General features: G+C 40.2%; 1 protein-coding gene across 4 annotated transcripts in view; it reads left to right on the forward strand.

Annotated features, from left to right (window-relative positions):
• The first annotated feature begins 1,842 nt into the window (after positions 1 to 1,842).
• Positions 1,843 to 15,756, forward strand: part of NECTIN3 (nectin cell adhesion molecule 3) — a 187,793-nt gene continuing 173,879 nt past the window's right edge. For 2 of the 4 annotated variants that reach the window (XM_082394720.1, XM_082394721.1), the window contains exon 1: positions 1,843 to 2,247. In XM_082394720.1, coding sequence (XP_082250846.1) covers positions 2,088 to 2,247 — 160 coding nt within the window. In that variant the 5' untranslated portion in view covers positions 1,843 to 2,087. The remainder of the gene's footprint in view (positions 2,248 to 15,756) is intronic. The other 2 variants (XM_082394722.1, XM_082394719.1) reach the window with 2 other exon arrangements.

Consider the following 15,756-nt stretch of genomic DNA (forward strand, 5'->3'; position numbering starts at 1 on the left):
TCGCTGCGCAGTGGGCTCTGTCTAAATTTAACTGTGAAATTAGGTTTAGGGAATGCGAAAATAGGAAAAGAAATTTTCTCAGGGGAAACGGTGGTGTCAGCACAGCTGAGGAATGTCACAATAGCTACATTTCGTCAATTATGATCATCATCAGGGCATCTCTCGGAGCGACGCAGGACAAGGTTTCTTCATAAGTGCATCTTGAGACTAGGTGATGGAAAGGAGTGGTTGCAGGAGACAGGCTTACAGGGGACGACAGAGGCAACAGGCATAGACTGCGAGAGAGAAAAGGGGTGGAGGAAAAGAGGTATTTAAACCCAGCGCTGGAAGAGAGGTTGGGAGGCGGAAGTTAAGAAAGAAAAAAGAGCGGCGGGCAGGGGGTAGAATTGTGTGTAGCCTTGGAGATGAGTAAAACATTGTAAGTCAGTGGGTGGAGGTCGGGTAGACCCTAGTGATTGAAGGGGGAGGACAGCGTGATCTTGGCGGCAGACAAGCATTAGTTCAGCTGCGACAGGCGGCTAAATCCTTGTTTGACTTTCTTCCTATTGGAGCACATTTGTGGCTCTTTGGAGGCGACGGCAGGACCAACATAAAATGGTGTCAGGACTGAGAACCTGTGTCCTCTGCCTCTAGGCCCCCTCAGGACAGTCGAAACTGTCCACCACCCCCGCAGAACCGCCGATGGCTGTGGCTCCAAGGTTAAGCCACCAGGGCTGTGCGTGGCGGGCAAATAAATAAAGAGGGCAAGGCGAGCAGCTGCCGGGGTGAAGGAGGGTCGTGGTGGATCACGGACGCTCCTCTCACGGGCACGTGTTTAGCACTTCCCGAGGTCGCTTTCCCGCGATCAGTTAATAGGAAAACAGGCAGTGAAAATAAAATTACACGTGCGAACATGCCAATGAAACAAAACCAAAGGAAAACACCACCGCACTACAGGCGCTCCGATCGGGGAAATCCAGGCCTCCTGTTGCCAGTCGCTGGGGGAGAATAGCGGACAGCCCGGCGGTCAAAGGAGAGAGAGAGAGAAAAGCAAACCTTCTGGGGCCCCTCTCTTTTCCCGGCTCCGTTGACCCTTTCACCAAACTGCCCACCCAGAGAAAGGGGCAAGAAAAACGCCTGTGCAAACGTGCCTCGGCGGACTGGGGGGGAAGTGGGGCTGGGAAGAAAGGAGGGATTCGGAGAGCTCAGCTGTCCCGGGAAGCAGGAAGGAGAAAGTCTCTCCTTTCAGCCCTCGGCGAGGAGGGAGATGACTAGTCCGGCACCCTATGTCCAGCTTCCCAGACAGGAACCTTTCGCATGGGCAACGGAAAGGCAGCCCCAACGTGCCTTCCCCTCCCCCGCCTCTCGTCCGGTCCCCGCCAGAGGGAGAGCGCCGCTCGGGGGAGCCTAGCTGTGAGCTGGACTATCCCACCGCCCTCCGCCTTGGTCTGAGCAGGGGCCGCGGAGGACCAGCTAGGGGCGGAGTGGGCGAGACCATTGGAAACGCTGGGAAGGGGGACGAGGCAGGAACGCGAGGGGCGGGGCCTACTAACCTATTCCAGATTTTCCTGTCCTCTTTAAAGCCCTGCTTTCGGAGAAACCCCGTTATCAAAGAGGAGAAAAAAGATTTTTGGTTTTTTTGAAAGGGGAGGGGCGTGTGTAGGAGGGCGGGGTGGGAGGAGTCGGGCTTGCACTCCCGGATCAGACGGGAGCGCGAGTTGCGCGGGCGAGTCCCTGCGCTCTGAGGGTCGGCTTCCTCTCCCCCTCCCGTGCGGGCGGGGTGGTGCGTTCCGAGTTCCCAGGAGTTCGAGGCGGGCGGGTGCTGGGGGGGAGGGGAGTGGCGGTGGCGGCGGCGGCGGCGGAGGCGGCGGGCGGCTCCCGCCTCAGCCTCGGCAGTGGCGTCGGCGACGGCGGAGTCGAAGCAGCCGCGAGTGCTCGGCTGAGTGTCAGCCGGCGGTGACGGCTCAAGAACTGGGAGTTAGGGACACGCGCACCGGACCTTCCGCCGCCGCCGCCGCCGCGCCTGCCGCCGCCGCCCACAGCCTGAGGCGCCGGGGCCGGGGGAGCCGGGGGGCCGGAGAGCGAGCGGGCCGGGGGGAGGGTGGGGGATGGCGCGGACCCCGGGGCCGGCTCCGCTGTGTCCCGGAGGCGGCAAAGCACAACTTTCCTCCGCTTCTCCCCCCGGGGCCGGGCTCCTGCTGCCGCCCCCGACGCCACCGCCGCTGCTGCTGCTGCTCTTCCCGCTGCTGCTCTTCTCCCGGCTCTGTGGTAGGTGAACCTCGGCGGCCGGTGCGGGCTGAGGGAGGCGCGACCGAGGGTCCCGGGGCCGCGGCCGGGCCGGCGTGGGCCGCTCTCCCGGGCGGGAAGCGGTTGTGTTTGGCGGTTGGCTGCGCGAGCGGGTGCCGCGGACTTTGGAAACTTTTCGCCGCGCCTGGGGCGAGGCCGGGGAAGGGCCGGGGCCGGCGAGTGCGGCGCCGTCCGCCCGCTCTCCTCGCCCGCGGCCGCGCCGCTCGCCACGCTGCGGGCTGGGGTTCGGCGACTGCGCTTTCCGCCCGGACGCCGAGTGCTTCGTGCGCGGGGCTCCTCCGTGTTTGCTCTGGGGACCGTTACTTCCTCGCCTGTTCGCGGAGGAAGCCAAGAGCGCGGACTTATGTGCTGGGGCTAAGGTGACGGGATGCACGTTTGCCGCCTCCTTTTTTCCCGGGTGAAACTTGAGCTGTGAGCTAAGATACCTTTAGGGACCAGAGCTCGAAGGAATGAAGCCTTCGGGTTCCCACACCTCATCGCCTTCCACCCTGGAGAAGCACCATGTTAACCCACCCTGCAGCATCCCCTACAGTTTTCTTCGGTCCTCCGGCCCCTTCTGCCCTGGCAGCCTCTGGATCGCTTTGCATTGAGCCTGTCGCTGCTTTCCAGTTTGTGGGACGTTTTTCTCACTGTCTGTGTTTATTTTAGCAAACCCTGTTTGTCCTCAGGACTTCGATGTATGTGTAAAATACCTGATTGCATTGACCGTGCCCCAGCTGTTCCGATCAAAACAAGCCCCACGCCTCTTCCCTTTCTTCCCACGTTATCTTATAGTTTTGTCATATTTGGAAGGTAGTCTCTTTGTAAGTTCACTTCCTAGGTATCAGAGACTAGAAGCCTACTTGTTAAGAATAGCTTTAAAAAAACAAAAAAAGAAGGATCTCCGTTTTATGCAAGAGAGGTGGACTTAAGTCATCCTTAATGGAAGGCGGCGATGTGGGAAAGTAAGGCCACCGGTCTTTGGGGACTAGCTCTGTCTTTTGGTAATACCGGAACACTGCAGGATGTTATTCATTCGATGACTCTTACTTGGTGAGGAAAGTGCAGAAGCAAAACTTAGGCTTGTTCAAAGCGTGTTTTACCTGAGACATTTTTACTGGTACATAAGTCTGCGTTGGATCTCAGTGTTTAATGAAATCTTAAATGAAACCAGGAGTTTTACCAGTATTTACTACAAGGAGAGATGTGTGCGGATTTATTGGATGGTGTGATTTAGAAGAAAGAGAATCCTGTACCCTTGTACCGTGTAGGTGTGTCAGGGTAGCTGGTTATGAGGGAGGCAAAATTTTCAAAAGATTGAGTGCCTCTTATAGGCTGAGAATTTCCACTACCAAATCACCGTCACGTTTCAAGCACTGTAATGACACGTTCTGATTTACAGAGTATAGTGTGATAAATGGCATGTTAACTAAGCCACATTGTTTCTGTAGTCCCACTCCCCAGATGTTTGGTTCCACTACACAAGTCTTAATGCTGTTACCGCTTTAGATTGATGCGAGATTCTAGATTGAATTTGTGTACCGTTCTTCTCCTTTCAGGAGGGTTGTGGATTACAATTAGGTGGGAGGAAAGTGGGAGCGGATGTTAACAGTTTACTGTTCTGACTTAGATTGTGGTAAGGACTGAGAGAATATTTGTATCTCCAGTAAAGTTTTATCTAGCTAGGCAAAGCCCCGTAGAAGACTGAAGCAAGGTAATATGTACAGTTAATACAAGGAAATTGAACCTGGGTAATAATTTCATAGTGAATGTGCAAGTGAAGGGTTGATTACTTTTTGAAGGAACACATTGGTTTTCACATGGAAGAAGAAAAGAGTTTAAAAAAAATCTCTTTAATAATGTGCTGTTGGAGGGATTTGATATTTTAGAGTCCTAAAAATTCAAGTAGTATAGGCAAATGGACTGTGGTTTAGAGAGGTGTAAATTAAAGTTTTTAGAGTCAACTCAGCTTGTAGTTGTAGAGACAGACACTAGTTTTGTGTCACTGTGCACTGCTCATTTAAAGAGCTTCCTTTCTTTTGGCTTATAGTGTTATAACACCCTAATTTGTGAACCCTTATGACAAGTTTTTAATGTCAAGTTGTATTTTAGAAATCAGTCTTTGAATATGGCACAGTTGTCCTGATTTATGGATACTTAGTAAGTATGGAAACGGAATTTTCTTGTAACCTGTTCGTTGATCTGATATTCATACTACTAGTTAACAAGGTTTGGCACTTACTGATGTTTGAGTTGTTTATTTATTAAAAAAATTTTATTGAAGTATGGTTGATTTACAATGTTGTGGGAGTTGTTAGTCTTAGAGTTGAGAAGATTTTTAGGCTTTGAAGAGATGATTATATGATTTGTTAATCAGAATGCTTTACTTTTTTTTACCACATACAGATTTATTATTATTATTTTTTTGCTGCTGATATTTTGACATTATGCTTATGTTTAGCATGACCTTAACTATGCTACACTTCTGCAATATCATCTATTAGCACAAGGTAATTTTTATGTCATGTTAATTTTACTGCTGTAAAAACCCTTGCAGTCAAACTGGTAGACATGATATTCTGTAAGCTATACAAAACTAATGAGATTTGCTGTTTTGAGGGTGTACATTATTTGTCTTATTTGAAGACCTGAAATTTTAAAATGAGAATTTTACAGGTTAACCAACTGTCAGGGTTGGTTGGTTTTTTGTTTCTTCGTGTTTTTTTTTTTAAAGCCTCAGAAAGTCCTAGGTGTAAAGGTCAAGAGGACTAGATTTTTCAACACTATCTGACTTGATATAAACCTCATTTATTTAATTATGGAAGCCCATATTTCTTTATAATGGCAATAATCAGTTCATAGGTGATCAGATTTATCTTACTTTCCCTTCCAACATTTTTTCTTGAGGAGTAGAGAATATTAGGATACGGTATTGATGAAAGAGAAGGTAGACTATTTGACCTAAGTTCCAACTTTTTCCATTTTCAACAGGGTTATATCTTAAATGGATGTTTAGAAGGTGATGGAAAAAAGATCTAATATGATGATTGAACATTGAATAGCACTTTCAGAACTTCCTATATTCATGGCACTTGATAGGAACTTGAGAACATAAAACATGAATAAGGCAGAGTCCTGGCTTCAGGGAGCTTACAGCAGTATGATAGACATAATGTAAACAGATGGTTATAGGAAAGCTCAGTGTTTATGATAGAGATCTGCATGAGGTGTACTGTGGGTGACCCAGAAGAAGGATACCTAACCCATTAGGTAGAGATACTAGTGTAAACTGAGAAAAAAAATTACTTAAAAAAAATCAGTTGAGTTAGATTTTCTTATTGAGATTAGACATTGTGGTAGGTGGAATAAGTTTGCTATCTCTCTGCAGTTTATGATTTAGATGCTAAATAAACAGTTTGATGCTGAAAAATGACTGCCACTTACTAGCTGTGTGAATCGTTGGCAAGTTATTTAACCTCAGTAAACTTAAGGTTTCTCGTCTTTTCAAAAAAAGGGTAATATCAGTTTGCCTATAGAGTTCTTGTCCTCTTGCCTGTAGAGGATTAAATGAAAGAATAAAATAAAACACTTAGAATGCATGGAATGTACATTCAAATTTTAGCATTTATTTCATTGCACATTATAAACCAACCAACCTAATATTTGTCATTCTTAAATTCTACCCCGATGACTTGAATAATTGAGTTTTCAAGTTGATTGACTTGCTGTATTTGTACTTTACCTCTTTCAGTGTATAGCCCAGTCAGTGCTCTTTAAATATTTTTTAACTTTATCTCGGGTAAATATACAGATGACCAACTTTCAGAATGTTAGGATATGGTGAAATTAACTCAATGGTGTAGCTGTATGGAACCTAGTTGAATCGTCCCTTAATGATGTAGAATGCATTTTAGGACTGGGCAGTTCTATACGATCACTCAGAATGTTAGTGGTTATATTGAAAAATGTGGAGTTGAAGAGGGAGTCATGATTTCACTTCTACCTTATCAAGTTACTGGTAGTTTCAGGTTGGAGCCTGTAATACATATTGCCCATAAGAATCTTTCTGCATCCAAAACAGATATAATTAGAAAGTGAACCAAATTTAAAAGGAAGCAAAAAAGACCAAATTTTCCTTTTTGCATTTAGCTACAGAATCAGAAATAGGAATTGGAAAAAGCTGGGCAATTATGTATTTGTGGGTGTGTATGTATTTACCGTTTTACCTTATGTCACTTACGCTTATATATATATATTTAGTGATTTCAGCAACTGATGTACATTTTGCATCTGTATAGTTAAGGAATAGAACTTACAGCTTCTTGCCTATTATTTGAAAATTATTGAAGAGAAGCTGGCTGTGATACCCTTGTTAAAAAATAGTATTTTGGCATTCTGTAATTTACCCCTTAAAAAATTAGTGAGTTAATAATACATTGCTATAGCATATTCTGTAATCTGTTAAAGTCCTCATAAAATTGACAATACTGGCTGTATGGTTTGTGAAAGATGTGGCATTTGATTAATAATGGCTATTAATGTGTAAATGTAGGATAAAATCAAATAACCTTTAAGTAAGTAATGGAATTATTTTGTGTGCCAGGAACTCAGATCTAAAAATCTAAGCACCATTAATGTCATACTTTTGATTACCTTTTATATTTTTATATAAAATTGTCTTACAGCCATATGCTTTCCTAAACTTATGATTTTTATTTCTGTAAGGCTCTGACATAGCTTAATTATTTATATAAATAAAATTTAAAATTTTAGTGAGGGCTGCCCCCTGTTAAGTCTAGATACAGCCATATTGCAGGTACTGTAGTTGTTTTGGAAAGGATATTGTATTGCATACTTACATTATGACTTTTACATGTTCTCTTTAATATAACATCCAAGGAGATTAGTTTTCTTGTAGCCCTAATTGCCCAACATTCATTCTGCTAATTAAGATCAGTAGGAAGGAAGTACCTTGTAGCGTTGTGAGTAGATATTCATTAACTGGAATTTGAGGCATGTGTAAAAACATACCAGCTCATAACTGGTTTAAATGACTGAGAGTTGATAGTATGCTTTTCAACGTTTCTGACGATTATTTTGTAGGTGTGAGATAGTAAATTATACATGTGACTCTATAGATAGAAGAGGTTGTAATAGTTTTTTCTTTTTTTTTAACTTTACTTGGTTTCTTTTAACTTTAATAGTTAAAAAAAAAGAAAGGGATTTCCCTTTCAGTCCCGTGGTGGTTAAGACTCTGAGCTCCCAGTGCCGGGGGCATAGTTGCAATCCCTGGTGGGGGAGCTAAGATCCTGCATGCCACAGGGTGCTGCCAAAAAAAAAGTAAAAAAAAAAAAAATCAAACTTGCTCTTTTAGATAGGTTGGCTATTGTACCAGTAGAGGCTCTTTACTTTAAGCTCTCAGGTTTCTTCAGAAGAAGTAAAATTTTTAAAAGGGGGGGTGTCTATAAATCACTATTCTCAGCTAGCTAGTCAGCAAATGTAGGGTATGTGGATAGGTTCAGATCCTAGTTTCTAGGAAATCTTTTTCAAAACAACATTCCAGGCCCCGCTATGGACTTATTGGATCAACATTTTTTGCAAGAGGTTTGGGGAATGGAGCCTGATGATTGGGGCATTTGTATTTTGAGTGACATCTTCAGATGATTGTTTCTTCCCTGGATGGGTGCTATTTTTACAGCATTTTTATATATGATTTGACCAGATGTGGTCATTATTTTGTTCACTGTTGTACCCTCATGTGCTAGGCATGTAGTGGGCACTCAAATTTCTTTATTTCAAGAGCTTAATAGAAAAATAAAATTTAATCTAAACCAGGACTGTCCAATAGAAGTAATGTGAACTATGTACATAATTTTAAGTTATGGTGCCACATTAAAAAAGTAATAAAAGAAACAGGTGAAATTAATCTTAATATACTTTATTTAACACAATATAACCAAAATGTTATCATTTCAGCATGCAGTTTATATTAAAGAATTGAGGTATTTTACCTTTTTTATTTTTGTAGGAAGTCTTCGAAATCTGATGTGTTGTACACTTACAGATTGTTGTTTGGATAAGCTATATTTCATGTGCTCAGTAGTCAGGTATGGCTGGTGGCTACCATATTGGACAGTGCAGGTCTAAACTATTTGTGGTCTCCAAAGTAGGTTATGCCCTTCTCTAGCTCTTACTCATAAGGCCTAAAATGTTATTACTCTTCCTACCTACTCAAATTCTGAAGAGCCCAGTTTAAAATTAATTTTCTCTGTGAAGCCTTGCCTTACCACTTCTTTCATACAGTGAGCTTTTCTTCTTTATAAAGTAGTTACTCTTTTTATTCATTATCTAGTAATTTAATTGTAAGTTGTTTTGTGGTGTGTGCTCTTTGCAGTAAAAACTGTGCCTCAGGCTTCACTGTATGTCATCAGCATGTATCACAGAATAAACACAAGTTATTTTGTAAACTGTATAGGTTTTAACATGTCAGGGAGGAAGAAATTTTTCTCTACCTTTCTAGGTTCTTCTGGCTGGTCTAAGGGTTACATTGACATGAGACAGATTAACAGGAGAAATCAAACAAAAGTTTAAGGGCATGTATACATGGAAGAGACCCAGGAAAACTGCCAGAAACCCTCACCTTAAATACCAACTTCCGCTAAAGACAAAAGAGGGTACTGGGGGTGGCGATTTGGGACTTCAAAGGGGAGAAAGGCAATTCACATGAAGATGGAAAAGCAAATGTTTGGTAAACAAATTTTTGCTGGGCCTTGCAGAGACTATGGGACACAGAGTGGACTCTGATCTCTAGGCCCTGCTGAGTTTCCCCACCACACTTAGCCTGTACTTTTTGCAGATATCTCTGACGATAGCTCAATTCCAGGAATAGGCCCACTATCTAAATTTTTTTAAGCAGTTAGGGGGAAGGTCAAAATTTCTTCCTGAGTCTTTTGGGCCTTGATTGTTTTCAGCTCAAAATAATCGTGTGCCAAAGAGACATTGTGGGGTGGTAAGTTTTGCTCCCAAACATTTGCTTTTTTTCCCCCTGTTTATAACTTTAGGGAATTGACCAAATTTGCTATACAACAAAATGGTATCAAGAGAATACTCGGTTTATGATTTCATCTTCCATGTTGAAATAAAATAATAACACAGAATAATAGCTGTAATAAATAACTACAAAAACTTTTCTGGATTTGACTTCATTTCCTATCTGATCCTAGCTATCTTTCAAATCCTTAGTCCCTCGAGCAAATTCTGTTCATTTTTTCATGCTTTTAAGTTTAGGGCAATGTTTGCCAAAGTGTTTAATAGAACACTAGTCTCAGAAGATATGTTTTTGGAAGGAAGAACTGTGGTTGAATACATTTGGGAATGGGAAAAACTAACCATGTAACCCCCTCCCTCATGGAAAGTCACTATGTGCATTAGTTTATTAATGGTTTAAGAAATTCTTTAGTAAAATATTCTTTTTTGCAGTCTAATTAAACAACCTGTTATGTTGCAGAAGCTTTGTTGTACAGAACACACTATAGGAAATACATCCTTAGAGAGCTTTGTATATTTGATATTATGTTTACGTTGTTTCTATCCCTACCTTCCAAGATAGGAGAGGAATGAATATATATATATATATATGTATATAATATACATATAATTCATTTATTTAATAAACTAGAAAAGGTTGATAGGCTTTAAAGACGTTACTTGGTGAGAAAGTTCTTCGTTGGCTTTTCTTTTTTCCAGAAATTCTTTTTGCTTTCTTTATCTCTGTCTCTTTATTCCCCGTTGCGTTACCCATTTTGAATCTGAGGTATTTGCGAAATTGACCTAGGAGGAATACAATTCTTCCTCTTTGGTATTGCAAAATTAGCAGTATATTATTTACCCCAGGATATATGTAGTTTAAGCAGCTTCTGTGGGGTATACCTCACTTTATGTATAACACATCACACTCTGGGTCTGAGTTTTAGGAATAGAGTGGGTTTATTTAAGATAACTATTCTGTTTTGTAATGGAAGTGTACCAGTGCTGTTATTGGGAAGGACATGAAAAAATCAAGAGGCAGATATAAAAATAGGTGTACACAGCTAGGACTCCAACTTAGCGTGTGAGAACATTATATATAATCAAGAGCATGCTGGACTCTTCTAATGGCTTCAGTTCAGAGGAAATACAGAAGTATTAATGAAATAAATGTTAGTACTGGGAAACTGTGGTAAGATGAATTTCATATAGTGACTCTTTCTATGAGTTATTCATGATAGACATGATTGTTATTAGTAAAATATCTGAGGCCATGAGTTTCAAAACTTATTAATATGATATCTAATTTAGTCATAGCTACTGTGGGGTAGATTAAGATTTTATTTCACAAGTGTCCTTGTCATTCTGAACTCCAAACTCCCTTCTAATTTGATTTAGATTAGAGATAATCATTCATGGTTATAAGTTCAATTTAATGTTAACTAAGTCAGACAATAGTCTATCTTGTATTTAAATCTGCTTACTGATACCCTGGTTCCTTTATTTTAAATGCACAATTTTTAAAAAGCCTCTCTATTTATTTATTGTTTACTGAAGAGATTCAGATGGGAGAAGGTACATAGCTAACAGTTCTATCCTTCTCATTGAGGGCACAGGGCTAAAACGTTATAGCATTTTTCACTAAACCATGAGTCTGCATATGTTAATTGCTGTAGCAGCTACTGTAAATCTAAATCTCTGATTTCTGCTTGTTAAACTTAAAGGAGGTAAAACATTGCCACCAACAAAAACTTTGAGGAACATATGCAAATAGTGCAGATGTATTGAACATCAACTTTTATGGTAGCTTTCCTATTCCTATAAGCAATTCTGAGGTTATAAATATATGATTATTTTGATGACATAGTTTCATTTGCCTAGTCCACATTAAAACCAGAGTGAACTTTAATATTGAAATAACAGTAAGAAACTCTTCTTAAATTGTTACCTTCTGTTTGTTGTACAGTGTCAAAGATTTCGTTATTTTTCTTTTAAAGCTGGTATAGCCTTTTCAGTTGAATGACAAAAAGAAGGTATATCAGGGCTAGAATTAGTAATACTAATGAAAACATCTTTCCTAGCAAGAAATAAGACTGTTTAGACTGTTGACACTCTTTTCTGTATTTAAGATAGATTATTTTTACATTTTTCAGTGAAAAACATTGTCGACTTTTATTTAGATTTTTAAAAGAGTTAGCAATTATGGTGGCTATTTTGAAACCATGCATTGTTTATCAAACTTATTTTCCATGTGTGTATAAAAGGATCTGGGCTTTCATATATTTTTGTTATGTTTATAACTGATAGTGAAAATGTTTAAATATATAAGTAGCTGGTGAAACTTTTATACAGCATGTTAAAAAGTCTCTTGTAAAAGCTTTAATGCTAACAGCATCTGTTAAAATATAAAAACAAATCGAAGTTCCCTAAGAAAAATACATTATTTTTCTTTGAGGATACTACTGTTGCTTTGCTGCCCTCTACAGTCATCTAAAATAGTCACTCTTGACTTTTCTCCCATGAAATGATTAAAATACTTCCTTGACTTGTGTGCTTTAAATTTCAAGAGTGGGTTGAATAATATTTACTGTCAAAATATGACAACGTTTTAATTAGTCACAACAGTTGATGTATACCTGTAATGCAAAAAATAAAAGGTTTACAGATTGAAGCAGGGGATGGATTGGGGACTAGTTGCACATCAATCAGGGAACAGATGATAGAGCACCAACCAAGTGATAGGTAGTATAGAGGATATCACAGTGGAATAAGATGTGATGGCTGCTCCCAAGCTTATAAACCCATTTGTAAGACTAACTGCGTGTTAGATATCTGTAATAACATACCAAGTAGTATGATACAGCCTTAAAAAAAAAGATCAGTAAGGCTTGGAAGAGTCAGGGAATGCTAATTAGAGGAATTGAAACTTTTGAGCTATATCTTCAAGAATGATTCGAGTTCAGACAAGTAAAACAGGGTTATTTCAAACAGGGGAGAGAATATTTATTAGAACACAAAGCATCTGTTACACAGAAAGGGCTATGCTAGGACCCTTGGGGTCTTTGCCCTTAAGAAATGTAAAATTTAATTGTTAGCAGATTTGGAATTAGAAAATTGTGTGTGTGTGTGTGTGTGTCTATTTTATACCCAGTTACTTAATTAAGCTTTCTGCCTGTTTCAGTCCTTATACACTTAGCTAAATAATAGCTCCTTTATAGAGTTGCTGTGAAAATTAAATGAAATCCTTATTAAACTGCAGTAAAGTGCTTTACAAATACAGCTATCCATAACGCAAGGGAAAATGAATTGTCTCATGTTAGAAATATAAAGTGTTGTGAGATTGCAGAAGAAGGAGCAGTTTAACTGGGAATGGAGGAAGACTTAATAGAAGACCTAATTTTCTAGCTGAACCTTGAAGGAAGAGTTTTCCATTTCTGAGGGAAGTCAGTGGAAAAGAGAGCATTCCAGGCTGAAAAGATCACTGGACTGAGAACTCTGCGGAAGGAATTAATGTTTCCATGTGGTTCAAGTATGAGCTTTATGGAGGGAAGTCATAGATTTTAAATACTTTGCTGATGCTGAGGAGATTAGACTTTGTGTGGGAGGCAGTGAGGAGCTTTTGAAGGCAGGTAACTACTTTCTGTCAGTGATTTGAGAATATTTTATAGCTCTGATAGCAAGGTAAAAGATATATGGGATACATGAGAGACAAGCGAAAGGGAAAACCACTGCTGTTGTCCATAGTGTCCATAGTGTTGTCCACCCAAACATGGTGTTTGGATATCATAGGTGAGGATAGAAGAGTTGGATATGAACTTATGTTTCTCTCTTGAATGACTAGAAAAGGATAGTAGAAGGATCGATGAATCAATCTGGTAACTTTTTGGAGGCATTTTAATTGTGCCTCTGGGGCATATTTTAGAGCTGTAGTTGGAAATTTGTTATGAGAGGGTAGTGGGGGAGAACGTGGAATTGGGAATTATCAGGATCGAGGTTTTTGGATTAGATGAGCTGTTTAAAGGAGAGAGGAGGCAGAGGGGGAGAAGAGGAGAGAGAAAGGAAGGAAGGGGAAGTGGGGAGGGGACTGGAAAAAATTTTAAATGTTGAGGTACTTTGGGGACTTCCCTGGTGGTCCAGTGGTTAAGACTCTGTGCTCCCAATGCAGGGGGCCCGGGTTCGATCCCTGGTCAGGGAACTAGATCCCACATGCCACAACTAAGAGCCCGCATGCTGCAACTAAAAAAGATCCCGTGTGCTGCAGCCAAGACCTGGTGCAGCCAAACAAATAAATAAATACTAAAAAAAAAAAAAAAAAAAGGTTGAGATACTTTGATTAGATAAGAGGGAGGGAGGGGAGAAATAATCTGGGAACAAATTCTTACTTGATAAATAGACCAATACATTTAGTAGTTAAGAGAAGTGCATTGATGACTTAGTAATTTAGTACAAGTGGTTAGGAAAAGGGTCAAATTCCAAAAAATTAACTAATGAGGGGATAGTGAAGAAGTAGTAGGGTAGGGCCTGCTCTTGGGAAAGAGGAACATGAGCAAATAATTTGAGGGGGAAGAATAATGTATCAGTTATTGTGGGCTGAATGTGTTGTCCCAATATTCCTATGTTAGAGCCCTAACTCCCAATCTGGTGGTATTAGAAAGGGTTCTTTGGCAGGTGATTAGGTTCAGATGAGGTCATGAGGTTAGAGCCCCCATGATGGGATTGGTGCCCTTATAAGAAGAGAAAGACACCAGAGCTTCCTTCCTCCACCATTTTGAGGATACAGCAAGAAGGTAGCCATCTGCAAGCCAGGAAGAGAGTTCTCACCAGAACTCAAACCATGCTAACACCCTGATCTCGGACTTCCTATCCTCCAGAATTGTGAGAAATAAATGTTTGTTGTTTAAACCACCCAGTCTGTGGTATTTTGTTATAGCAGCCTGAGCTAAGACATCAGTGAAGGTTCTTAATTACGAACGCTTCAAACTTAACTTTGATTAAAACAAAATTTATTGAAGGATATTGAGTGGTTCAGGTATGGAAATGAAGAACCAAAGGAGGCTAGGCATCTAGAAACATATCCAGAACCATAGCCAAGATAGTGTCTAGGGGCAGTCTGTCAAGGTCATTGCTTTCTGCCCCTTGAAACACTGGACATTGTAGCTTTGCCTATTATACTGACATTGCTGCTCTTAGAAACTAGATACGGTTATTGCCATAGCCCAAGAGTATATATTTTCCATGGGTGTCCACTACAGAAAGTTGAAGAAAAGCTTTTTAATTTTTATGATGAGACTTCTCTGTCTTTGGGAGGGGGATGGGAAAAGAACATTGATATGGCAGGGTCCAGGAACAGAAAGTAAGTGGAAACATTAAAAACACAGATGAGAGAGGCTAATCTTAGGAATGATGAGGGGCTCTTCTTTCTACTAGGCAGAGAAAAAGAAAATGATAGGTGAAAATACAGAGACATTTCCAGGTATAAGAGGGAAGTTCTGGAGAGGATTTCATCTTTATTGATTTACGTGATAAATTTTGAGAGTGCAGGGTGATGTTGGGACTTAGTAGTAGAACCTGTGGGCAGAAATGGAATAAGACATCAATTAAGAATGAATAAAATGAAGTTAGAAGTCAATTGTTATTACTAAGGAAGAGAGAAGGATTTGTGATTAGAAAGTAATGGGAGAGGGGCTTCTAGAGTGCTGGTAAAGATTTATTTCTTGACCAGGGTGATGGTTTTGTGGATATGCTTACTTTGTAATAGTTCTTACCACTACATACTTACTACTTATACTTTTCTGTTTGTGTATGTATATATACTTTGTTGAGTCTTTTGGATTTTCCATCTATACAGTCATGCAATCTATACATAATTAAAGCCTTATTTCTCTCCAATCCTTATACTTTTTTTTTTTTTTTTCCTTTTCCTTTGCTTATTGCACTGGCTAGGACCTCCACTATTGATGTTGAATTAAAGTGGTGACCGCAGGCATCATTGTCTCATTCCTTATCTCCGAGGTAAAAAAGTGTTCCACATTTCAAAATTAAGTATGATGTTTGCTGTAGTTTTTTTTTTTTTTAATAAAACTTTTTTTTATCAGATTAGGAAAGTTTCTATTCCTAGTTTGCTTAAGAATTTTTATCATGAATGGAGTTTAATTTTATCAAGTGCTTTATCTTAATTTTGAGATGATCATATACTTTTTTTTAATAATGTGAATTACATTTAAAAAATGTTAAGCCATCTTTGTGTTTCTGGAATAATCCCAGTTTGGTTTTGATGAATGTATCCTTTATTATATTATAGGATTCAACTATTTTTTTTTAATTTTTTCTTCACCATCTATGTTTATCAATTAAATTGGCCTGTAATTTTCTTTCCTTATAATGCTTTTGCCAAGCTTTGGTATCAAAGTAATGCTAGACTCATTAAAAAATATGAGAATTGTTGCATCTTTTTCTATCCTGTAG

This window comes from Balaenoptera borealis (genome assembly GCF_965194805.1).
Source record: "Balaenoptera borealis genome assembly, chromosome: 5".
NCBI lineage: Eukaryota > Metazoa > Chordata > Mammalia > Artiodactyla > Balaenopteridae > Balaenoptera > Balaenoptera borealis.